At 51.1% G+C, this 23,609-nt stretch overlaps 3 protein-coding genes and 1 pseudogene across 3 annotated transcripts; 1 reads left to right on the forward strand and 3 right to left on the reverse strand.

Moving 5' to 3' along the window:
- Positions 1-5,524: 5,524 nt before the first annotated feature.
- Positions 5,525-6,595, reverse strand: LOC147975011 (uncharacterized; annotated as a pseudogene).
- Positions 6,596-9,734: 3,139 nt separating this feature from the next.
- LOC125553644 (uncharacterized) lies at positions 9,735-11,837 on the reverse strand. Its single transcript, XM_048717400.2, has 2 exons — positions 11,352-11,837; positions 9,735-10,542 (listed from the first exon to the last, which is right to left on the reverse strand). Exons 1-2 carry the CDS (start codon positions 11,482-11,484, stop codon positions 10,133-10,135), a joined length of 543 nt encoding a protein of 180 aa, XP_048573357.1. The 5' UTR covers positions 11,485-11,837; the 3' UTR covers positions 9,735-10,132.
- A 242-nt stretch (positions 11,838-12,079) lies between these two features.
- Positions 12,080-13,559, forward strand: LOC147975012 (uncharacterized). Its single transcript, XM_087519586.1, has 3 exons — positions 12,080-12,256; positions 12,350-12,493; positions 12,911-13,559. The coding sequence occupies exons 1-3, from the start codon at positions 12,197-12,199 to the stop codon at positions 13,472-13,474; spliced, it is 768 nt and encodes a 255-aa protein (XP_087375712.1). The 5' UTR covers positions 12,080-12,196; the 3' UTR covers positions 13,475-13,559.
- A 3,159-nt stretch (positions 13,560-16,718) lies between these two features.
- Positions 16,719-17,738, reverse strand: LOC147975013 (uncharacterized). Its single transcript, XM_087520234.1, has one exon. It carries the CDS (start codon positions 17,736-17,738, stop codon positions 16,719-16,721), a length of 1,020 nt encoding a protein of 339 aa, XP_087376360.1.
- Between the last annotated feature and the right edge of the window lie 5,871 nt (positions 17,739-23,609).

A 23,609-nucleotide genomic window follows, 5' to 3' on the forward strand; every position in this document is an offset into this window, starting at 1 on the left:
ACGTGTTCATTATTCAGCCGTGCGGACCATAGGAAACATATGGATATTGGGTGCAGCCGATGGGAGATGGTTGCACGGGATACATACAACCGGTTTGGATGGCGGTCCAATAATATGATAGGCGTTTAGTCTCCTAGTCTTTTTGGCGCCGGTGATGATTTTTATTTTTGGCTGCTTGTGGATTTTCTTTGTTTAGTAAGACCTTTATTTCCTGTTGAGACTTCTGGTTGGAACCTTCGAGTTACTTATTTTTAATAAATGGTTGTGTGCATCAAGAGATGCAGAGGCCGGGGCTATGCCTCCTTTTCGAAAAAAACAAATCACGTGAAGTATCTAGTATGTACTCCCTCCGTTCCGAATTACTTGTCTTGGATTTGTCTAGATACGGATGTATCTAGACTCATTTTAGTGCTAGATACTTTCGTATCTAGACAAATCTAAGACAAGTAATTCGGAACGGAGGGAGTAGTTTCAGCCGTGCTGAAAAATATAAGCCTATGCAATACAGCATGTGTACAATAGGAGAAAAAACTACCACAAGAGAAAGTATATTGTAGCAATTTTGAATAAATATGCCCAGATAATTACATGCCTTAGATGGGTACATGGCAGAAACAACTAGAGCAACAGGATAATGCATGGAGGCATCAGAAGGCATGATATTTGCATTAGACAAAAGGACAACTTAAAAACCAGAACATGATGTTTAAGTACTGGTGCCCCATGTTTAAATTTAATTCATGCTGGAAAATCCGGAAAAATATATTCTCGGTAAAATAGGGAACACGAGATAAACAAGACTGGATGAGGTAAAATTAGAGGTTACTAAGAAAGTCTATTGTTCTGTATATAGTGGGCCATGAATCTCAATGCTAACGGTCTTCCTTTGTTAAATAAAATACACTGGCGAGTGGCTACTATTATTTTCTATATTAGGAAGACATACAAATATTAATGAATGTGGCATGAATTAAATCATGGATCATTCATTTACAAATAGGAAGGAGAAGAAAATTCCAACGGTAACATTACTTGAGGAACAAGTAATGTTAGGTTCGAATCAAATCTCATGCAGCGAAGAAGAACAACGTCTCTGGCTGGCGAGTATTTATTCGGAGCACAAAGTGATTTTTCTCTCAATTCACGTAGGATTGGGTTTAGCATCATAGAATCAAAGCTTCGAACACGATACCCCTCTTAATATTACGGTGGTCCTATGACTCCATAAAGAGAAAGAAGAACTAAATAAATGTTATGTCTTTACTTCATCTTCAACTTCTCGACTGCAGTCAATTTCTACGGACGAACACCGAACCAATTACTTTGCATCAACAATTTTTGGGGGTCACTCTCGACAACATAATCTTGGTGATAATCCTCGCTGCTACGCAGGAGATTTCTTCAAAGTTTGTGTCAAACTTCACATGACTTCAGGACCTATTATGTTGTGTGTACTAGCAAACACATCAATCCCTCACTGTTTATGACAACAATCTCCAAAACATAAGGAGGCAAATCATTGCATCGACAAACTATGATTAGTTTTGCTTTATCGTATTTGTTTCGAACTATTGAATTGTGATGAATTTGCATCGTATGATCGACCTGCATGGATCGCATGGATCTAAGGATCCACACTTGAGGTGTGTGGATGTACGGCAACCCAAATGAGAGATCGCCTGATACTGTCTCTGAACGCGCCCGCGGGCGTATTGGGGTCCGAATTTACCAAGTTCTCTGATTCTTATCCCGCAACTTCTCAAGAAATGCCTTTTCTGTAGTGACTAGCGGTAGTCAGCTTTGTATCACTGATGCATAAATCAGTATGCTGAGGAAACATTTGCACACGTTGTCTTCATTAGCTGTACAATGCACGGTGTGGCAGGCGCATATAATGACGCGCTGCCCCAGATAAAATCCAGTGGCAAACCAATCTATGGTTGAACGATTATGAGGACACGGGTATCCTCAGCCACCGGAGTTGAAGTCTTAAAGTTGATTGATGCTCGCATTTTCTGTATTTGTTTTAGGCCTATTGATGATGTGCATTCAGCGGGTGGAGATGTTCCCGTCAACTACAAAGGCATCCATAGCGGCTATCAATCTCTAGATGATATATTGACTTGATCTTTTAATGTGCTCATAGGGATAGGGTATGTATACTTTTGTGTTAAAGAAAAAAAGTCCAACGGCGGTCGATATGTTGTCGCCCATTTTTTGTAACAAATCTACTGATCCTCTGAGAATTAAAGGCTGGTCGAATCGCGATCTCAGCAATCGATCTCGCCGTTGCCACATGGAAACCTTCCAGGCCTCCGCCGCCGACCCGTCTGTCTGTAACACCCAGGAAGGGAGAGGAGAGAAGGGGATCCGGATCGGGGCGAGAGAGGGGAAGAGGTGACTTGGAGAGGAAGAAGGAGGGATGAATTGCAGAGGGAGGGTTCGGGTACAAGAGTTGTCAACATACGCATATCCTCACACAGCCACAGGCGGCCACCCTTTATCGTTACACACGCAGCCACTTGTCGGCTAGCTGGCTGGGCCCACCCACCAGCTCTAGGACACACTAATCCGCTGGTTAGGTGTGACATTCCTCCCTCCTTAAGACTGTGCGTCGTCATCTTCGTCTTCAACATCGTCCCCAGTGTCTTCTTCCTCCCAGAGCTCCGCAGATGGAAAGCGCTGACGAAGAACGTCGTAATTCTCCCACGTCGTTGGTGCGGAGTCCCCTGCTCCCCATTGAACCTTGATCTGTACCATCGGCGTGTTCCCCAGCTTCATCATGCACCGGTCCAGGATGCGAGTGGGAGAGAGGCCGGTGGTGGAGAGGTCGGGCACCTTGGGCAGTTCGCTGAACACCGGCGTGAAGTCAGGTGTGAAGGGCTTCAATTGTGAGACATGGAAGACAGGGTGGATCTGGCTCTCTGGTGGCAAGTCGAGCTTGTACGCGAGCGAGCCAATCTTCTCGATGATCTTGTAGGGCCCGAAGAACTTGAACGCAAGCTTGGCGCACGGGCGATTGACCACTGAGCGTTGCGCGTAAGGCTGGAGCTTGAGCAGCACTTGCTCCCCTGCCTGGAAGTGGCGCTCGGTGCGGTTGCGATCCGCGTTCTTCTTGAACTGGCGCTGCGCGCGCTCCAACTGGGCGCGGATGTGCGCATTGTGCGCCACCCAGTCCATCTCCTCGCCGGTGGTTGTCGATGCCTCCCAGGATGCCATTGTGCCCAGATTTGCTTCCTTGCTGTAGAGGGCCTTGAAGGGCGTACCCTGAAGAGAAGCGTGGAATGTCGAGTTGTACCAAAACTCTGCCATGGGCAGCCAGTGGCGCCATTTGTGCCGCGAGTCATGGACCGTGCAACGGAGGTACATCTCCATGCACTGGTTCACGCGCTCACTCTGGCCGTCCGTCTGGGGGTGGTAGGCCGTCGAGTAGAGCAGTTTAGTACCAGCTCCGGCGAGCAGCTCGCGTCAGAGGTGACTGGTGAAGATCTTGTCGTGGTCGGAGACGATGGAGGAGGGGATGTCGTGCAGCTTCACCATGTTGTCCCAGAATGCCTGCGCTACTTGTGTGGCGTTGAATGGGTGGCCGAGAGGGACGAAGTGCGCGAATTTGGTGAAGCGGTCGACGACCGCCATGATCGTGTCGCAGCCCTCCGAGCGCGGTAAGCCCTCGACGAAGTCCATGGTGAGATCCTCCCAAGGCACGGCCGGAATTGGCAGCGGGGCCAGGAGCCCCGGCAACTTGATGTGCTCGTGCTTGGCCTGCTGGCACACCGCGCACTGCTGCACAAACTCGTCGACGTCGCGCTTGAGGCCGCGCCAGTCGAAGTGTTTGCGCACGCGCTGGTAGGTGGTGGTGCTGCCAGAATGGCCTCCCACGGTGCTGCAGTGCAGCGTGGCGATGAGCTTGGTGCGCAGAGCGGCATTGGCACCGATCCAGAGGCGACCTTGGCGTCAGATGGTGCCACGGTAGAGCTCGTAGCCATGCTCGTCGGGCCTGTGCAGGGCGAGCTGTTGCAGCCGCTCTTGAGCGTCCGCGTCGGTGGCGTAGGAGTTGACCACCTCGTGGATCCACGGGCTGGCACGCCGAGAGCGCGGCCACCTCAAATTGCTTGCCCACGCGGGAGAGCGCGTCGGCGGCGCCATTGTCCAGCCCGCGTCTGTATTGGAAACGAAACTGGAGTCCCACCAGCTTTGCCATGGCCTTGCGCTGGAGCTCGGTTTCCAGGTGCTGCTCCCCAAGATTGCAGAGGGACTTGTGGTCTGTGACGATGTCGAAGGGGCCGCGCTGCAAGTACTGGCGCCACTTGTCAACGGCCATCATCACGGCGAGGAACTCTTTCTCGTAAGTGGAGAGCTTCTGGTTGCGCACGCCCAACGCCTTGCTGAAGTAGGCCACCGGGTGGCCATCTTGCGCCAGCACTGCGCCAACCCCCGTGTCGCAGGCGTCCATCTCGATCGTGAACGGGCGCTCGAAGTTGGGCAGCGCCAGGACTGGTGTGGTGACCATGGCGCTCTTGAGCATGTCGAATGCCGCTTGCGCCTGCTCGGTCCAGGAGAAGCCCTTCTTGGTGAGCAGCTGCGTGAGCGGCTTGGCGATGATGCCGTAGTGCGGCACGGATTTTCTGTAATAGCCAGTGAGGCCCAAAAACCCGCGCAACTCCGTGGCGTTCGTCGGCGTTGGCCACTGCTCCATGGCCTGCGTCTTCTCCTTGTCCGTGGCCACGCCCTCCTTGGATATCACATGGCCGAGGTAGTCGATGTGATCGTAGGAGAACGTGCACTTGGATTCCTTGACATACAGCTGGTGCGCCCGGAGCAGCTCGAAGACGATGCGCGAGTGCTCTAGGTGCTCCTCCATCGTCTCGCTGAAGACCAAGATGTCATCCAAGAATATGATGACGAACTTGCGGACATACTTACCGAAGATGGCGTTCATCAGACACTGAAAGGTGGCGGGTGCGTTTGTGAGGCCGAACGGCATGACCCTGAACTGGAAATGCCCATGATGTGTCTTGAACGCCGTCTTGGACTCATCTTCTTCCCGCATCCTGATCTGATGGTAGCCCGCCCGCAAGTCCAGTTTGGAAAACACCGCGGTGCCGGCCAGCTCGTCCAGCAGCTCATCGATGATGGAGAGGGGAAATTTGTTCTTGACAGTGGCATTGTTGAGGCGACGGTAGTCGACGCAGAATCGCCAGGTGCCGTCCTTCTTCTTCACGAGCAACACTGGCGCGGCGTAGGGACTGACGTTGTGCGTGATCATGCCGGAGTCCAGCATCTCCTTGACCTGACGGTCGATCTCGTCCTTCTGAAGCGGCGAGTAGCGGTACGAGCGCGTGTTCGCGAGAATCGCGCCCTCCACCAGTGTGACGGCGTGGTCGTACTGGCGATGGGGAGGGAGCCCTTGCGGTGCCGCAAACACGTCGGCGAATTCCTCTAGCAGATCTGCCAGTGGTGTTTGACTTGGGCCGTTGCAAACCTGGCGCACTGGAGGGCCGCAGGTGTCCACCATGGCCATGGCCTAGACATCGTTGCCGGCGATCATCTTGCGCAGCTCCTCCGGACTGACTGCCATGAGTGTGGTGGCCGGTTTGGTTGGAACACCATGGAGCGTGACCTCTTCGCCGTCGTGCAGAAATTTCACCCACTTGTCTTGCCAGTGGCATGTCATGGGGCTGTGCTGGGCGAGCCAGTCCATGCCCAAAATGCCATCGTACGCGCCGATCTCCAGCTCACATATGGGCGTCTCGAAGGTGTGGCCCTGCATCCACCATTTGAGGCCGGGCACGATGCGGTTGCAGTTGAGTTTGTCATCGTCGGCCACTCGCACCTCGGTCGGCGGCATTTCCTCCGTGGCGAGGCTGAGGCGATCAACGAACGCCTTGTTGACGAAATTGTGGGTGTTGCCCGAGTCGAGCAGCAGGAGCATGACTTGGTTTCCCACCAGTGCGCGCAACCTGATCGTCGTCGCCGAGTCCGTGCCGTCGAGCGCCTGCGACGAGAGAAGACAGCACTCTGGTGCGTCCGCGGCCAAGGCAGGGGGTTGCGCCATCGGGCCCGGGTCGTCGAGCAGCTGCAGGGCATGGATGGTGTCGTCCGAGAGCACCTCCCTGTGGTCTCCCACGTTGATTGTGAGCAGTTGCGCGGGTTGGGCGCAGCGATGTTCCCTGGAGTAGCGATCGCCGCACTTGAAACAGAGATTGTTCGCGCGACGGAAATCGCGTAGTTGCCGCTCCCGCGCGTACTCGTCTCCTTGGGCGCGAACCGGCGCGGCCAAGGTGCGGTGTGGCAGTGCCGCTGCGGCTGTCGTTGGTGGTGGTCGGCCCACGGGTGTGATGCGGGGTCGCGCGTGGGTCGTGCCCAACTCTTCCTCTTGGATGCGCGCGAGCACCGAGGCGCGCGTGATGCTTGAGGGTGCCTGAAGACGCACCGGGGCACGCAGGTCGTCCTTGAGGCCAAGGAGGAACTGCGTCACGAAGAACTTGGTGTTGATCGACGGATCGAGCGCGAGCAAGTGGTACATCTACTCGTCGAACGCGGCGCGGTACTCGGCGACGGTGCCTATTTGGCGGAGCTGGAGCAGCTTGTGCATCACCACCTCAAACTCGTCGGCGCCAAACTCCTCCAGGATCGCCAATGTGAAGACGTCCTATGTGATGTTGCGATGCGTCTGGCGGAACGCTTGAAGCCAGTGCGTGGCCTGGCCGTCGATGTAGAGCGCCGCGGTGGCGACCCACTGGTGGGCAGCCACCTTGTATAGTTCGAAGTAGGCGAGGCAACGATCCAGCCACAAGTATGGCGCCGTGCCGTCGAACTTGGGAAAATTGTGCTTCGGGGGCTTGTGGTACTCGTTGGTGTTGTAGCCCGTCGGAGACGCAGTCGGCGCGGTGACGAATCCGCCCTGTGGTGGCACGGGAAGGAGAGGTGGGCGGTGGTTGCCCAGACGCACGTGCGAAGACGACGGGCGTGCCGGATCTGGTACGGGGCGCGACGACGGAGGAGGAGGAGGGGCGGTGGAGGTTGCTGCTGCTGTTGCGCGGGCTGGTGAAGATGCGTGGTGACCGAGCCTGACGGAGAGGCCGATCCTTCCACCGTCTTGCGCGTGAGGTCGAGGTCTGCCTGGGTCAGATCAAGCTGCCGCGAGAGGCCGCGCATCTCCTGCGAGATCTGCGCGTTGAAGGCGGCCTGGAGCTCGATATGTTTCTCATGCGCCACCTTCTGGTCGTCGATTCTGGCGAGCAGCGTCTCCAGCATCTTGGTGATGTTGGTGTTCCCCTCGTCCATGGCGGCGAGAACTTGCCGCGTCATCACCGAGGCCTTGGAAGGAGCCGTTGTCCTGCTCGAAAGGGCGTCGAACCCCGCGACGGATTTCGTGCGGCTCGCCGGAGCAAACCACACCGGCGCGGTGGATGTTACTGACTCCCAAACAAGCAAGGAAGAAAAAATTCGGCGGAGAATGGCTCTGATTACCAACTGTAACACCCAGGAAGGGAAAGGAGAGAAGGGGGTCCGGATCGGGGCGAGAGAGGGGAAGAGATGACTTGGAGAGGAAGAAGGAGGGATGAATTGCAGAGGGAGGGTTCGGGTACAAGAGTTGTCAACATACGCATATCCTCACACAGCCACAGGCGGCCACCCTTTATCATTACGCACGCAGCCACTTGTCGGCCAGCTGGCTGGGCCCACCCGCCAGCTCTAGGACACACTAATCCGCTGGTTAGGTGTGACAATGTCGCCGCCGCCGAGTACCCTCGCTAGGTGATGTTCGATGGCGGCGTTATCTATGGCCACGGGAAAGCGGGGCCCTGCCCCAGCCCCGCTGACTCCAGGACTGTGGCGTACGCTCGCACCTCCACCGGCTACCCCGTCCACGTCTCCTTCCACCTCGCCATGCCGCTGGCGATTTCGCCCCTGAACCTCCACCACGGCCTATTGTCGGACGGGGCGCGAATCTTCCCCAGCGTCATCGCGGCCCACGGCTACTCTGTACTCTTACGTCTGCACATGGAGGACAAGCAGTACGTGAACACCGCGACCGACTACTTCGTCTACAATGCCGGCGACCCCTCCCGACCGCCGTCGTTGTCGCTTCTCCCCCCTTGTTACATGAGTGATGAGATGTGGTTCCATGGCCGCCGGGAGCAGCTGAATATGGATCGGAAAACAACAGGCATCCTGCGACGCGGCGATGGGGATTTTCAATGTTTTAAATAGCGGGCTATGGCATATAGCGGCGACCCTTAAAAATAACTATAGCTGGGCTATAGCGGGGCTATAGCGGCAAATTGTACATGAAATCATTTAGCGACAACATGTTCAAACAGCTATAACGGAGCTATAGCCGGCTATTTAAAATTATGGGATTTTGTATTGGCGGCGATCCGTCTTATCAAAATTGTTGATGATGGCGAGGCAGGGGTGGTGGTAGCCGACCTCCGCGTGCTCCGGTCCCGCGATCTGCACAGGAAGATCAAGCGCCTTCGCGTCCACCACGACGTCAACAATGGCGAGGTGACTTCTTACTGTTGTTGGGACTACTGGGAGACTGACAGGGTCATCCCCGTCGGCGACCGTTTCTTTTACTGGGTCGACCTGTACAAGGGCATCGTCTTCTCCGACATGTCACAGGAGACCCCCGAGCTGAGGTACCTGCCTCTGCCCGTGGAGCCCGTCGTCCGTCAACGCGAGGACTGGGACAGGCCCGAGTCCTCCCAGAGCGTGTCCGCCACCGACGGCGGCGCCACGGTGAAGTTCGTCCATGTCTGTCCTCGCTGCTGCTGCGGAGGCCCCGGCGCCACCGAGTGCGCGCTCTCTCGCCATGCATTCACCGTCACCACCTGGACCCTGAGGAGGACGAAGGGTCGCGACATGGGGTGGGAGAAGGACGCCGTGGTCGACTGCAGCGACCTCTGGGACCTCGACGCCTACCGGCTTCTCCCTCGCCTGCCGATGGATTTCCCCGTCGTGAGCATCGAAGATCCCGACGTAGTCTGCTTTCTGGTGTCCGAGCACGATCACCTCCACCACGACGGCGATAAGACAACATGGGTGGCCATGGTCGACACGAGAAGGAAGACGCTGCTCAGAACTACCATCCTCTCCAAGGACAAACACTATCAGGGGAATGCTTTCCTTCCCAGCCAGGTCTCGGGCTACCTCAACACTTCGCCGGGCAGCGGCAACCGTAAGCTGCCGGCAAGCGAAAGCCGGTGCGCCAACGACACTGTCGACATGCCACCGGCGGCGACAAAGTGTGTGGCCTCTCCTGATCAGGATGTCTTGACGGCGCTGCTTGAGATACCCGGGTTGACTCACGATGAGATGTTGAGAGCCTACGGCGTTCTTGCCTCGGACGATCGGCGCAGGTACCAATCTCTCGTGGCACTCCCGATTGATATGAGGAAGGACTACTGCTGCATGTTGGTGGATATTGGGGCGAACAAGCAGGTTAAACTCCAGTGATGACATGGTTATTTTGTCTGTGTCGGCGTCCTATCATTACCAAAAAAAGCTTTCGCCCTGCTTTATATATAAAACAGCCCTGTCCTATCATTTCTCCAGAGTCCAAAATTGTTCAGAGTACTCGGTTTTAATTTAATGCAAAAATTTGTAATGCAGTACTCCAGCTTCAGTTTAATCATCCTCCTGTAGTTTTTGTTGGTGCAGGAAAATTTGAAACAGTTTAATCAGCAATACTCAGTTTCAGTTTAATCATCTTCCTGTAATTTGAAACAGTTTAATCAGCAGCAGGAAAATATACTGATGTTTCAGTTTAATCATCATCAAGAATTTTAAAGTGATGGAACATGGAAGCAATGGAGTACTCAGTTTTGTTGGTGCCAAAACTTATGTAGTTTTGATATGCTGTTAGTAAAATTAGGAAAACTGACTACTCCTACAGTTCTAAGCACTGACTCCAGTTTCAGTTTTGTTGACTACAGAATTTGTGTTGCACAGTTTCTTGGCTGTTCGAGTAAAATTTTACTCCTTGTTTTGGTTTGGACTATCTCATACTCCCTCCGTCCCGAAATTCTCGTCGCGCGCGCAGTACAATCGTGTTTTTGCTAAAACGCCATTGTGCTTTCAGAGCTCTGACAAACAAGCCCCCGTCTCCTTCTTCCACCTCCGCCTATCGCCCGGCGTCGCCACGGCCAGCCCCCATCGCCCGCGCGTCGCCACGGCCAGCCGCCCGTTGCCTGAGACGGTCCTGCGTCGCCAAAGAGCCCGCCCAGGACGTCGCCCACGAACAGGCCCTGCGCCGCCCACCACGAGCAGGACCTCCGCGGCCCACCCACGAGCGGTACCTCCGCCACCGATTTCGCCGCCCACCGCCGGCGCGCTGGTCGCCGCGATGGTCCACTTCGGTCCCGATTCCGTTTCCCACCGCTGACGCGCAGGTCCACTTCGGCCGCCGCGTGATGGTGGTGATGGGCGACGCCGACACCCTCCGATCCCCGCCCCCATCTCTGCTGTTAGCTGGTGGCTGCCCCCGCCTTCGATCCCCGCCCCCATCGCTGCTTCTACGAGCTGGTACTGGTCCTGAAAATTTGAAATTTTTTTAGTTCAATCAATTTCAGTTCCAAGATAGGTTCAGTTCAATCAACTTCATTGTAGCAGCATGTTGTGCGTAAATTTGTGCAGAAACTCAGAACCGACTTTTGGAAGTGCTCAGTCAAATTCAGTTAACAGAGAACAGCTCCTAAGTTTGGAAAGTGTTCAGTCAAATTCAGTTAACAGTGTACAGCCCCAAGTTTGTGCAGCCCCAAGTATGTGCAGCACCAAAATTGCAGACAAGTTTGTGCAACTGTTGATACAAAAATTCAGTCAAATTCAGTTAACTGTTGGTACAAACTCAGCCAAATTTGTGCAGCAAGTTTTTTCTTTACAAGCATTAGTTTACTGTTGGTACAAAAGTGCTCAGTTAACTGAATTTACCAAGTGTTAAATGTGTTAACTGAATTTACAAAAGAGCAAATGGGACTTGAAGAGTACTTGCACTTAGTTTTGCAGGGCTCGTATTATTAGGCCAAGATGTGTATCAGCTAGATGTACTGTAACTAGAATTTGTCTGCAGTTTTTGGAAACAATCGAACAGTATTTTGAATGAATTTGAATTCTTAGTAGAGCTCTGCCCCTGTATTTTTGAAGGAATTTGAATCAAACCAAGTGGACTGTATTTTCCACTTGTATCTTCCACACTCAATGAACAGCAAACTTGAGGAACAGGATCAGATTCAGATAAAGCACAATGAACACACAATAAATCTGTAATCAGAATATCAGATTCAGATAGAGGAACAGGACATTCAGATAAAGGGCGGGGAGAGATTCAGATAGAGGAAGCATACCTTGTGAGCGCCGGGGCATGGAGGGTGTGGTAGTAGTCGATGACTCAGTCGTGTCCCTCGTCTTGCTGCTACTCTCCTCCCTGTCCAGGTCACCCGTGCTGCTCCAGGACATCGCCGTCGTCGTACTCCTCATTTGAGCTCGCAAAGGGGAGCTTTTAGCAGCAAGGTGGTCGGGATCCGGCGCGTCCGACCTCGCCGACGACGTATACAGCCTCGCTGACGCCGTATCCGGTGACTCATCGGCTTATTGGATCGAAAGGAGAGCCTTTTAGGTGGCGAGATGGAGCACAGCGCAAGGCGGCGGATACCCGAAGCATAGCACGGCGGCGGCGAGCCAGAGCATAGCGCGGCGGCGGCGACATGAAGCAGAGCGCGGAGGCAGCGGCCCGAAGCAGAGCGTGGCGGCGGCGAGCCGGAGCAAAGCGGCGGGGGCGAGAGCCAGCGAGCGACAGAGAGGATGGACTGCGGGTTGCGTCCCAAAACGGAGTAAATTGCTGAAAACTACCACATTTGTGGCAAGGATACTGTAAAATCACCACTTCTGTCAAAAATTTCAAAAAACCACCACTTCCTCAGCAAGTGAGTAACAAAAACCACTAAACGTGTTGTGAGCCACGACTAACTGAGAATCTGACTTATCGGGCCCACCTGTCGGAGCCACGTGGCAAAGGGCAAACAGCAAAGCGGAAACGGCCGTTAGGACCCCGCTAGTTAAGCCCAGCGCGCGCACGTTAGGGCATTCCTCCCCAACCGCTCTCTTCTCTGCTCTGCTCCTTCCTTTCTCGCGTCGCACCTCCCGCCGCCGCGGTCGCGAGCAGCTTCGCACCGCTGACGGGAGGGGAGACATGGTTTCTTGGTCTGAGCCTTCCGACTGTTCCGACTCTTCCTCTGACGATGTGAGCCAGGTAAGATTCTGCTCTTGTGCATCTAGGGTTAGGGTTAGGGAGAAAGGGGAATTTCTTCCCGATAGCAATTGACTTCATTTTCCCTCTGCCTAGGTACCTGCCAAAATGGAGTGCACGGAATGGAGCGGCATTGCTTTGAATCATCCTGCACGTTGTGAGCATCGTGCGCCCTGTGAGAAGTTTGTTGCCTTTGAATGGACTGACAGTGGCAGGAGGTTCCTGGGGTGTGGGGAAAAGGTGATTTTCTGACCAGTTCAATTACTTCTTGAAGTGTTGAAGTGATTTTGTGAAACATGTGAATTCATTATTGATAGAATTGGTCTGAAATATGTGAATCCACTGAAGTGCTGAGTTGACTGACACAATAAGTTTGAAATTAGGCAGTAAAGTATATATCTCTGGCCATAAATCTTGATACAATAGCAGTAGGCAGTGGAGTACTTTTGTACATTAAGTCTGAGATTAGGCAGTTTCCAATTTCTTATGGTTGTGGCCATTCTATTTTTAAATCATTTTAGCTCTATATTTGCTATCCAGGAGTAGGCAATGCAGTACTAGAAACATGGATAATTAATGGATTGTTGTTTTTTATTTTTATCACTAATGTTTTTAGAAATTGGTTTAATTATATTTCCTTTGTTCATACATTCATAGGATGTACCCAAGTGCAACTTTGTGGACTGGATTGACCCAGAGTGGCCAGTCCAATTGAAGCAAGCTTTAAATACCATCTGGACTATGCATGAGGAGGAGTTGACCAATAGGTTGAGGCAGAATGTTGTTAATGTTGAAGAAGTAGTGAAGGTAATGGAAGAGAAGAGGAAGATGGAAAATGACCTGAGGTTTTTTAAAGTTGACTTTGCCAAAATGGTGGCTGACAAGGAGGATGCAATTACCCAATTAGGCAATGCAAGGTTGGTTATTAATGACCTAAAGGAACAGATCGAGAGAAAGAACTTGGCTGACAAATCAGACACTAACATTCATCAAGTGCTGAGGGCCAAAGCAGAGGAAGAGAGAGACCAAGAGAAGGAAGAGAAGGTGAAGCTTGTGCAGGAGATGGACAAGATCAAGCAGGAGAGGGCCATGTTGTTGGAGGAGAAGGAGAAGTGGAAGCAAGAGAAAAGGCACCTGGAGTACACTATAGGTGATCTGTTCAAAGAGAAGGAGGCCACCAAGGGGAAGATCAGGAAGATCAAAGAGATAGTTGATGAATGATTCAATGTTATTGTAGTTGTATCTGCTAGAGTACTCTATCTGCTATTTGTGGCACTAAAAGTGCAGGACATTTGTACTGAATTTAAGCTGGATTAATTTGTGTTGCTGGATAATGCTATTATTTTGTGTTGCTGGATTAATTTGTGTTACTGGATAATGCTATTGATGTAGATGTAGATGTACTCCAGGTCTTCCATATTTCTGAGGTATTTTAGCATCATCAGCAGGTGATGTAGATGTAGATGTATAATTAGAAGTACTAGTTATTGTTTAGGGAGTAGGTGGTTTTGCTTGTTTTTTGTTTAGGGAGTAGGTGGTTTTGGTTGTTTTTGTTTAGGGAGTAGGTAGTTTAGGTTGTCGTCGAGGGTTCGATGACCCCAAATCTAGGGTAAGGTAGTTTAGGTTGCCGTCGAGGGTTCGATGACCCCAAATGTAGGGTAGGATAGTTTAGGTTGTCGTCGAGGGTTCGATGACCCCTATTCTAGGGTAAGGTTGTTTTGGTTGTCGTCGAGGGTTCGATGACCCCAAATGTAGGGTAAGGTTGTTTTGGTTGTCGTCGAGGGTTCGATGACCCCAAATGTAGGGTAAGGTTGTTTTGGTTGTCGTCGAGGGTTCGATGACCCCTATTCTGGTAGATCAACATAACTCCACAACAGCATGAAGGCTTGATCACACATAACAGAGGTTCACATAACATAAATACCACATAGGTTTTTAGGACTCAAATTGAAACATAGGTTCACAGGACTGAAATTACCACATAGGTTCAGATGACTCAAATTACACAAGTTCACATGACTCAAATTTAAACACAGGTTCAAAGGACTCAAATCATCACACATCCAAGTTTCTCAAGACAGATACATGGGTTATAGCCCCAAAAGTTTCAAGCACTGGCAGATATCAAAGTTCACACATTTCCACTTGCTGCGAAGTAGCTCTTCAGTCTTGCATATTTCTGAGGTTTCTTCCTTGAACCTGTTGTAGCATTTGATGCTCCACCAACTCTTCCACCTCTCACTGACCTCTGTTTTTTAGCAGCAGCAACAACAGTTGATGTAGATGTAGAAGTACCAGCAGCAGAAGAAGTCCCTTCTCCACATGGAGGCCTAGCTGCTGGCCTTGGTGCTAAGAAAGCAACCCTTGGTGCCCTAGGAGCAGCTCTTGGTGCCCTAGGAGCAGCTCTTGATGCCATAGGAGCAGCTCTTGGTGCCATAGGAGCCGCAGTAGCATTAGGTGGAGTGTAGGATTCTGCCTTTTGCCTTCTCTTTTCCTGCAGTTTTTAAAACAAACAGAAATTAAAATCTACATAAGCAAAATCAGATACAATGATGAAAAAATATGTACCATGCTTCTATTTTTCCTCATCTGCAGATCAGGCCTCAAAGGTTGTCCACAATTAGTAAACCTGTGGCCCATTAACCTACAGTTGCCACATCTGATTGTAGCCATCCTAGAGGTATCTTTTGGTTTAGGCACTTCAAACCTTCCCTTCTTCCTCTTTTCTTCTTTTCTTCCACTCTGGTCCTCTTTGTGGAATACAGGAGGCTCAATATCAGGTTTTCCTGACTTGACCCAAGCATCTTCTCCAGGAACCGGATACACTATTGGTTTGTATGCCTCCAAATACATTGCTTTCCTCAAGAAAGGACTTACAAAATCCTCAGGTTGCATCTTGGCCTTATAAATTGCACTGCAAGCATGGTTGCATGGCAAACCTGACATGTCCCACTTCCTGCGTCCACAAGTGTGCTCCTCAAGGTTCACAGCATAGGTCTTTGGCCCACTGCTTACTTGCCACAGGTTAGGCCCTGCCCTAATTGCTTTGCAATCTCTTTGAAACTTCTTGCTCATCTCCAGCTGCTCTGCATATGTTGGAGCTATTTCCCATCTAGAAGCTGCTGCACTTTCTCTTTTTCCATCAAACCTGACGAGCAACTTGTCTTTGATTCCATTAATCATTGTCACTATTGGTTTGTTTCTAACATCCAAGATATATTTATTGAAGACCTCACTTATGTTATTAACCACCAGGTCTGTTTTGCAATTTGTGTCCATTTCATGCCTAGCCCATGTGTGTACTGGAATACCAGATAACCACCTCCATGCATCCTCACACTCATTCTTCAAATTGGCCATGGCTACATCAAAACCATGCTTTGTGTAGGAATAGCTAGCACTGTCCATGCATTTTTTCAGATCTTCACCTCTAAATCCAGCTCTTTGAAAATGTGCATAAATGTGCCTTAAACAAAATCTTTGTGGCCAGTTTGGAAATACAGCATTGACAGCATTAAGCAGGCCCTGATTTCAACCAAAAATAAAGTAACTAGGTTTCAATCTTAAGTTCAAACAATCACTAACTAATAAACAAAAACAATTTGAGCATACTTAAGGCAGAAAAGAAAGTAACTAGGTTTCAATCTTAACTTCAAACAATCACTAACTAGGTTTCAATCTTAAGTTCAAACAATCACTAACTAGTAAAAAATTAGAGCATACTTAAGGCACAAAAGATAATATGTAGGTTTGAAAGAGAACATAGATCACGGACCTTCTGCCTATCTGACATGATGGTGTATTTGCCAAACTTCCCCTCTTCTGTGCCTCCCAGAGCATACTTAAGTTGGGTGAGAAACCAACTCCAACTGGGTGTGTCCTCCACTCCTACAATTCCAAAAGCAATGGGATACATGTTGTTGTTGGCATCCCTACCAGTAGCTGCTAGGATTTGTGCTCCAGTTGTAAGCTTTATGAAGCATCCATCCAAACCAATGAAAGGCCTACATCCATTTAGAAAACCCTCCCTAGGTGCATTGAGACAAAAGAAAAGACCATGGAACCTAGGACCTAGATGTGGGTTTTCATTTGTGCTTTTAGGAGTGACAGTTGTGACAATGCATCTAGATCCTGGATTGCATAATTTAACTGTTTCAATGTAATCAGACAACCTATGGTATTGCTTCTTATGATCCCCTAGGACAATTTCCTTTGCTACCTTTTTAGCTCTCCATGCCATCATCTTTGGAACTTCAATTCCAAATTTCCTCTTTGCCTTGTCCACCAATGCTGGCACAGTTGTGTTTGGGTCTGATCTGATTGTCTCTAAGATACTGCTTCCTAGCCACTTTGAGCTCACTTTACTATGTTTGTCACTAGTTGGGCAAGTATGTTCTGCTCTGAACTTCTTTACACAAAATGTTTGCTCATTCTTGATCTGAGAAGCAACAATATAAAAAGGACATCATTTGTCCTTGTGGTCACACCAAGCAATGACCCTGCCTTTGCAGTTCCTGTGATATCTGAAAGACCTCAGCTGCTTGATGTGAAAGTTAAGTAGAGCACTCCTAAATTGGTACACATCTTTGAAACATAGCTTCAAACAAAATTGTTGTTCTGGATTGAGTCTGCTTTCATCATACCATTTTCTTGGCTTTGCCTTCTCTGCTCTTGTTTTCCTTCCTGAGGGAATAATAAAAGACATAGGCTCATTGCCATCATCATCCTCTGAGTCCAAAAAACCAAGATTTTCATCCTCATCACCTGAGGGAAACCAGTCAGGCTCAATTGGATCATTGGCTGATGAGTGTGTTCTTGTTGTTGGGCCCACTCTCTTTCCAATCTTAAGCACAGGCTGCTGCAATACTCCATCTTCATTCAAATGTTCTTCTTCAGCTACATTTGGAGCTTGTTCACTGTGCTCTTCCTCTTCCTGCTCCTCAGGAACATCATAGATGTCCCCTGGTTCTGTGTCACCCTCAAAGTGCAGTGCTGCCTTCTTCATATCTGCTACAGTTGACTGCAGGTCTGCACTATCTTCATTAGAGCTATTTTCCTCCTCACTTTCTGAATCCAAATCCATGTCATCCATGTCTGCATAATTGGCCCTGTCAGGAGGTGGCATAGTTTGGATGGGCTGGAAATTTACACTCTGTTGTGTGGCCAGGAACAAATTTTCATTTGTGCCTCTGCCTGAACTTGAACCAACATAATCACCAAATTCCTTATGGGCCACACCATTTTCACTGACTGCAAACACTATATCAGGATCACTGCTATATTCTTCATCAGATATTTGAATTGGTTCTGCTGCCTTTCTCTTTCCCTTCTTTGCTGGAGACAAAACAATTGCCTGCTGCCTCTTGCCCTTAGTAACTGACAATGTTATCCTCCTGATGTCCTGGTATTGCTTAAGCATTTCATCCACCTTAATCTGGCTGTCAAGCAGTTTAAAACCATCCAATCCTATTCCACCACATCTCATGTAATATAGGCAGTCTGAAAAACTATACCCATTGTCAAGCAGCACATACATAAGATTGTAATATCTTATGTCTTTCTTAAAGAACTTTGTCCTGATGTATTTAATCCCTTCAAAATCAATATGCACGTCCCACTTCTCATAGCTCGACCTACAATACCAATTAAAATGTACAAGTTACTATAACATAAATTTGAACAACACATAGTACAACTGGAATGTAATCCTAATAGTGTAATTACCTAAATTTGTACAACACAAGTACATTGCAATCCTAACAATGTAAATATGCACAACAATTGTAGAGCAAGATAATTGTAGGTTCTAATCTGTACTCAAACCCTAGTCAGGACTAAATTCAGAGGCAATACAAAACCCTAGATCGACCTAAACCTCAAGAACGAAAATTCAGAGGCAGAAGGAGCTTGAGATAGAGGACGTATGTGTCGTCGCCGATGTTAGTAGGGACGACTGCTGCATCAGACGGCGACCGCGCCGCAGCGGAAGCCTTGCCTGCACGGCAAGAAGATGGCGGCTCTTCCTCATCGGGTTGGTCTCCCGCGCCTTCAGCTTGAATGGATCTGGATCCAAATGGAGCAGCAGGCGCCGCCGCCGTCCCCGCAGCCGCCGCACCCGCCCTCTGCCCGCGCCACGGCGATAGCGGGCTGTCCTCTGAGGAGGAGGACTCATAGTCGACCCCAAGCAGGTCCCGCCCGCGACTCCGTCTGGATCTGGAGCCGCCATCGTCTCCACCCTCGACATCGCCGGAGGGAGTAGTTGCCATGGTTGCGCGCGCAACAGAGAAGAGAGGGAGGGGGATGAGAGCACCAGGGCCGGCGCGCTGGGCTTAACTAGAGGGGTCCTAACGGCCGTTTCCGCTTTGCCGTTTGCCCTTTGCCACGTGGCTCCGACAGGTGGGCCCGATAAGTCAGATTCTCAGTTAGTCACGGCTCACAGCACGTTTAGTGGTTTTTGTTACTCACTTGCCGAGGAAGTGGTGGTTTTTTGAAATTTTTGACAAAAGTGGTGGTTTTGCAATATCTTTGCCACAAATGTGGTGGTTTTCAGCAATTTACTCCCCAAAACGGAGAGAATTCGATATTTGGCCCTTTCTTAAATTTTGGTTTTCTATTTGGCCTAAAATAAAATTTCCTTCTTTATTTGACACCTAAAATAATTTTTGTTCTTTATATGACACTTCCGTTCATTTTAGAAACTAAAGGTGTTAAGCGTAAGGCGAAAAGACCGTTTTGCCCCTAGTGTATTGTGTGACTATGTTGACTATAGTAAAAAGAAAAAGGCAATCAGTTTATCCATGTGTTTAGGGATGTATGCTCCAATATTTTGGTTAGTTCATCATTCACGAATGCGGGTACAGAGTGGTTATGTTCCACGGCGTTGAGGCGGGCTCAGCCTTGGGCGTCCACCCGGACATGGTGCGTCTACATGAGCCGTGGACGGCGCCGGCATTGCCTGCGGTTCGTGGCAGTCGTGATTAAAGATGCGCCTGCAGTAGTCAGACATAGCCAGATAGAACGTTGGGTGGTCGGGCGGCGGAGCCATGATGCAGCGGCGGGGCCGGCCAGAGCGCGCGGCGGAGAGACCGACCAGCGCAGCCAGCGGCGCTGCTAGGCTGGTGCTGCATGCACGCTCCCTCGGGTAAGGGCTCCGGCTTGCTGAGGTTGGCCGAATGTGTGCATATGGCTTGCTTGCAGGGCTCCTGACGTGCTTGCTTCTTCGTGCGTATGGCCGGCGTGTGACTTACTGGGGTGCCGGCGGCTGCACGAACAGGGGTAGCGAATGCTGATCCTCTTCTCTCATGCGTGCTGCAATCTGGAGCTCGGAAGAGATGTCGTCGTGACTTTCCTTGTCGTGCCCAGAACCTGTTTGCGTAAATGCGTGAGTGCTGGCTTTGTTGGGTGCTTTGTGCATGTGTGCATGCGTGCATGCTCTGTACCCCTTTGCATGCGTGAGGCCAACTCCACCGGGCGATCCCAAACAGACGTCCGGATTAGCCGGATTTTGTCCCTTTGGGGCGCCGATGGGTTCGCCCGTGTCCTGCTTTGTCCGATGGGTCGTGCATGCGCCTACCGCGCGGTTGTATCCCAAATCGTGTCCGGAGTGGACGTGAATAAAAAAATTAAAAAACTAGAATGAAATAACTAAAAAAGTAAATAAATGTATTTAAAAAAACATGAAACATATATAGGGGTCGGCCACAAAATGGTCCGGTTTCCACGGCCACTTAAAAGGCCCAGTTTCATAATTAACATATAAAAACAAAATAAAAAAACGCATCCTGCGCGCTCCTGCCGCGCCCGTCGGTGCCGTGGTCGTCGCCGTCTTCACTGGCCGCCGGTGTCGTCGTCGTCGCTAACGAGGTCGACGTAGGCTGGCGGCATCCACAGGTGGGCCGGCGGTGCGTGGTAGACGGGGGCGGGCTGGACGGCCGAAGGTGCCTGCACCACCTCCTCCCGTGGCAACGCCTCCCGCTCCGGTGACCGCGGCGGAGTGGGGCACCAGTTCACGCCCACGTCGGCGGCCATCTCCGGAGCAGTGCAGGACCAGCCCCACCCCTGGCCCAGCAGCTGCTGGAACGCGGCCACCAGCTCCTCCTCCTCGGGGATGGCTACCTCGCCGGCAGCGGAGCGGGCCGTCATCTCCTCCAGGCCCTCCCATTGCCGCTCATCGTGCGTGTACATGGAGTCCTCCATGACACGCGCCATGAGACGGGCCTCCTCCTCGTCCGTCATGCGAGGAGGTGGTGGTGGCGATGGAGACGGTGAAGGCGACGGCGTGGGCGTGACGCCGCGCACCCGCCTACGCCCGCGCTCCTAGGGAGCAGGCGCTGCGCGCTCCTGTCGTGGCCGCTGCGGCCCCGTCGAGGTGCCGGCGAAGAAGGACGCGCGCCTAGTGTCGTGCTCGTCACGAAACCAGGTGTCCCAGAGCCCAGAGTCGGGGCGTACCTGGGGTCATAGAAGAGGTCGTCGGGGAGGAGGCGGCGGCGGTGCTCGATCTCCTTCTCGCGCGCACGGCCGCTCGTCGGGATCGGGACCCGGTCGGCGGAGAGATGCCAGTTATTGGGGAGATGGACGTCGCTCCAGGGGAGCGGCGTCCTCATCTTCCAATAACGGCGGCACACCGACGAGTGGACGTAATGCCGGTCGCGGTCGCCGGCGGACGTGGGCGCGATGGAGAAGGCGAGCGGCGCGGGGGCCCGGCGTGGTGGCGATGGCGAGCCGCGGCGGCGTCCCAACGAGGAACCAGCCTCGCGGTCGTGCTTGCCTTTGCGGCCGGACTTCCAAAGGCCCATTGCTGCGGGCGGCCGGCCGACGAGGTGTTGGCTAGGGTTTGGGACTGGGGCTGTCGGGTTTCGAGGAGGCCGCGGGGTGGCGTGGGGCAGTGTGGACGACGACCCGTCCACGCTTCCCACTTAAAGAAGAACGGCGACTGTTCGACGTGCGAATGACAGGTGGGGCCGCCCACTCGTGCGCATTGATGTGGGCGGATGGGAGGTAGGTGGCCGCCTGTCACGCGGCCCCGACGCGGACGAGCGCGCGTCCGTTTGTTGTCCATCGCGACCCAAACCCGGCGCAAGTTTGCGCTTGAAATGGGTCGGCCCGGACACAAAACGGACAAGATGGGTCCGGGCCGTCACGCGCTGGGCCGCCTTCTTTGTCCGTATTACCCCAAATGGACGAAGCCGGACAGGATAGGGTCGCACGGTGGAGTTGGCCTGAGTGTGTGCCCTGCCTTGGTATGTAGCTTTGATGTGTAGCAACCTCTTCTTTGTATTGATGATGATCAGGGTACAAAAATATTACAGGGGCAACATGGTCTTTTCATCTCACACTTAACACCGTTAGTGTTTAAAATATACGAAAGTGTCATATAAGAAACAAAAAATACTTTTGCTATTAAATAGGAAAGAAAATTTTATTTGAAACAAATAAGAAACCAAATTTTAAGAAAGGACCAAATAAGGAATTCTCTCTCCAAAATGACCAAGGGCCTTTTTGTAAAAAATGCCAGTGCGACAAGAATTTCAAGACAGAGGGAGTACTATCAAAAGGAGACTCTGAAGTTTTTCTTTTCGTATTCTTAAACCCAAAATACCTTCAAAATTTTCACATTTCCAAGGCCTAACTCTCTCCATCTTCATCTTTTCGGAGCCTCCCAATGGTAGGTTGCCCAATTTAGAGGTTGAGTGTGTCTTCTGCAAGGAAAGGCTTCACTAGAAGAGGAACTACAAAAAGTACAAGGCAGACCTGAAAAAAGAATTGGAAAGAGTATACATGTTAGGGACATTTACATTTATGCCCCTAACTCGATCCCGTTACTCAGATTTACCACTAATTCTCGAGTCTGCTCAAATTTGCCCCTCTTCCGTAATAAAGATGCTATGGCAAGCTAACACATTACTGAGTTTATTTTAAAAAAAGGTGTTATATGGAGTGACGATTCTCGGAGAAGCTGGGGAGGGGTAGAATCGCCCAAAAGAACTGGCCCATATAGTACTACATCTTACTTTTTACAATATTTACCAAGCTCAACAAACTTGCCTAGCTTCACCATGATTTTCTTAAATTGTGCACATAGATGATACTTCAAGATTCTATTGCGTATGACATCATAGGGCATGAAAAACAGGTGCAAAAGATGTTACCTTCACAGCTTCACTGCTATTATGGCATTCTCAAAAAGAGGTAGCAGGTTGGGATGGTTGAACAAGGACGAACCACCTCCTAGAAGACTTTGCGTTTCTTTGTATTGAAAAGTGAGGGTTTAAGTTACAAGCCTCCTAGGAGGTACAATGGTCAGGGTGGTTACAGGAAATCAGTGCACATCCCATGTTTGGGGCATGGTGTCCCGCAGGCCGGCAGCTCCTGCCTTGGCCCAGAGCGCCGCCTCCTCCTTGATCTTCGCGACTGGGTCACGCACACATGGCTGGGCGCCGTTAAAGACGCAATCGTTGCGGTGTTTTCAGATCAACCATGGGGTTACGAGGGCCATGGAGGCTAGGCCCTTGCGCATGAGCGTTGGTGTGCTCCGCTTGGCCGCATGCCACCATTCCAGGAGGGAAGATTCGTGGCTTGGCGATGTGCACGGCATGCGGAGCCAGACAATGATTTCATGCCAAACCTGCCGGGAGAATGGGCAGCGGACGAGCAGGTGGTCCGTCGTCTCGGGATCCTGGGAGCACAGGAGGCAGGGGTTGTGGTGCTGTAGACCTCGGCATGCCAGGCGGTCGGCGGTCCAGCATCTGTCTTGGTCGGCGAGCCAGTGGAAGAAGCGTACCCAAGGGGGCGCCCAGCTTTTCCAGATGAATTTCCAAGACTTGCTTTGGATTGAGCCCTGGAAGGTGGCCTTGTAGCAAGATTTGGCGGTGTATGAGCCACTTGTAGTCCACTTCCAGACGAGCTGATCAGGCGTGTTGCTCAGGGTGGTGTGCGCGATGGCATGCCAGAGCCGTATGTACTGGCCAATCTCGTGGACACCCAGCACGCCCTCAATGTCTCGGGCCCAAGTTGATGGCAACATCTAGTAGCAGGGGCAGAGGGGAAGGAGAAAATTTTACCAGACTCTGCACACAAAACCACAAGGATGCATTTGTCGGCTTAAGAAATGGAAATGATTTCACAGATTAAGAACGAATGCACAAAACCTACAACACACGCGAGACATGGAGGCGAGAGGTCACCAAGAGGTGAGTGGGCGGAATCAGCTGGGGGTACACGCAACATGCAAGATAAATCACTGACCTAAAACTTGGTTTGTTCTGTCTTATGCCTAAAGAAGGTATTAGCGCTTAATATCTAAATAGAAGTGCAGGAGATGCTTTTCACGCTTATTATAAGATTCCTTTATAGGATC

Source organism: Triticum urartu, chromosome 4A (assembly GCF_056163025.1).
Source record: "Triticum urartu cultivar PI428250 chromosome 4A, HENAU_Tu73, whole genome shotgun sequence".
Lineage (NCBI taxonomy): Eukaryota > Viridiplantae > Streptophyta > Magnoliopsida > Poales > Poaceae > Triticum > Triticum urartu.

Bases quoted from the DNA above. Each gene is read 5' to 3' on its own strand.
- LOC125553644 (XM_048717400.2), bottom strand. From the start codon at position 11,484: ATGAGGAGTACGACGACGGCGATGTCCTGGAGCAGCACGGGTGACCTG. The intron at 10,543-11,351 runs GTATGCTTCCTC...TCAAATTTTCAG, and splicing joins CATGCCCCGGCGCTCACAAG to GACCAGTACCAGCTCGTAGA.
- LOC147975012 (XM_087519586.1), top strand. From the start codon at position 12,197: ATGGTTTCTTGGTCTGAGCCTTCCGACTGTTCCGACTCTTCCTCTGAC. The intron at 12,257-12,349 runs GTAAGATTCTGC...CCCTCTGCCTAG, and splicing joins CCTCTGACGATGTGAGCCAG to GTACCTGCCAAAATGGAGTG. The intron at 12,494-12,910 runs GTGATTTTCTGA...ATACATTCATAG, and splicing joins TCCTGGGGTGTGGGGAAAAG to GATGTACCCAAGTGCAACTT.
- LOC147975013 (XM_087520234.1), bottom strand. From the start codon at position 17,738: ATGAGATGTGGTGGAATAGGATTGGATGGTTTTAAACTGCTTGACAGC.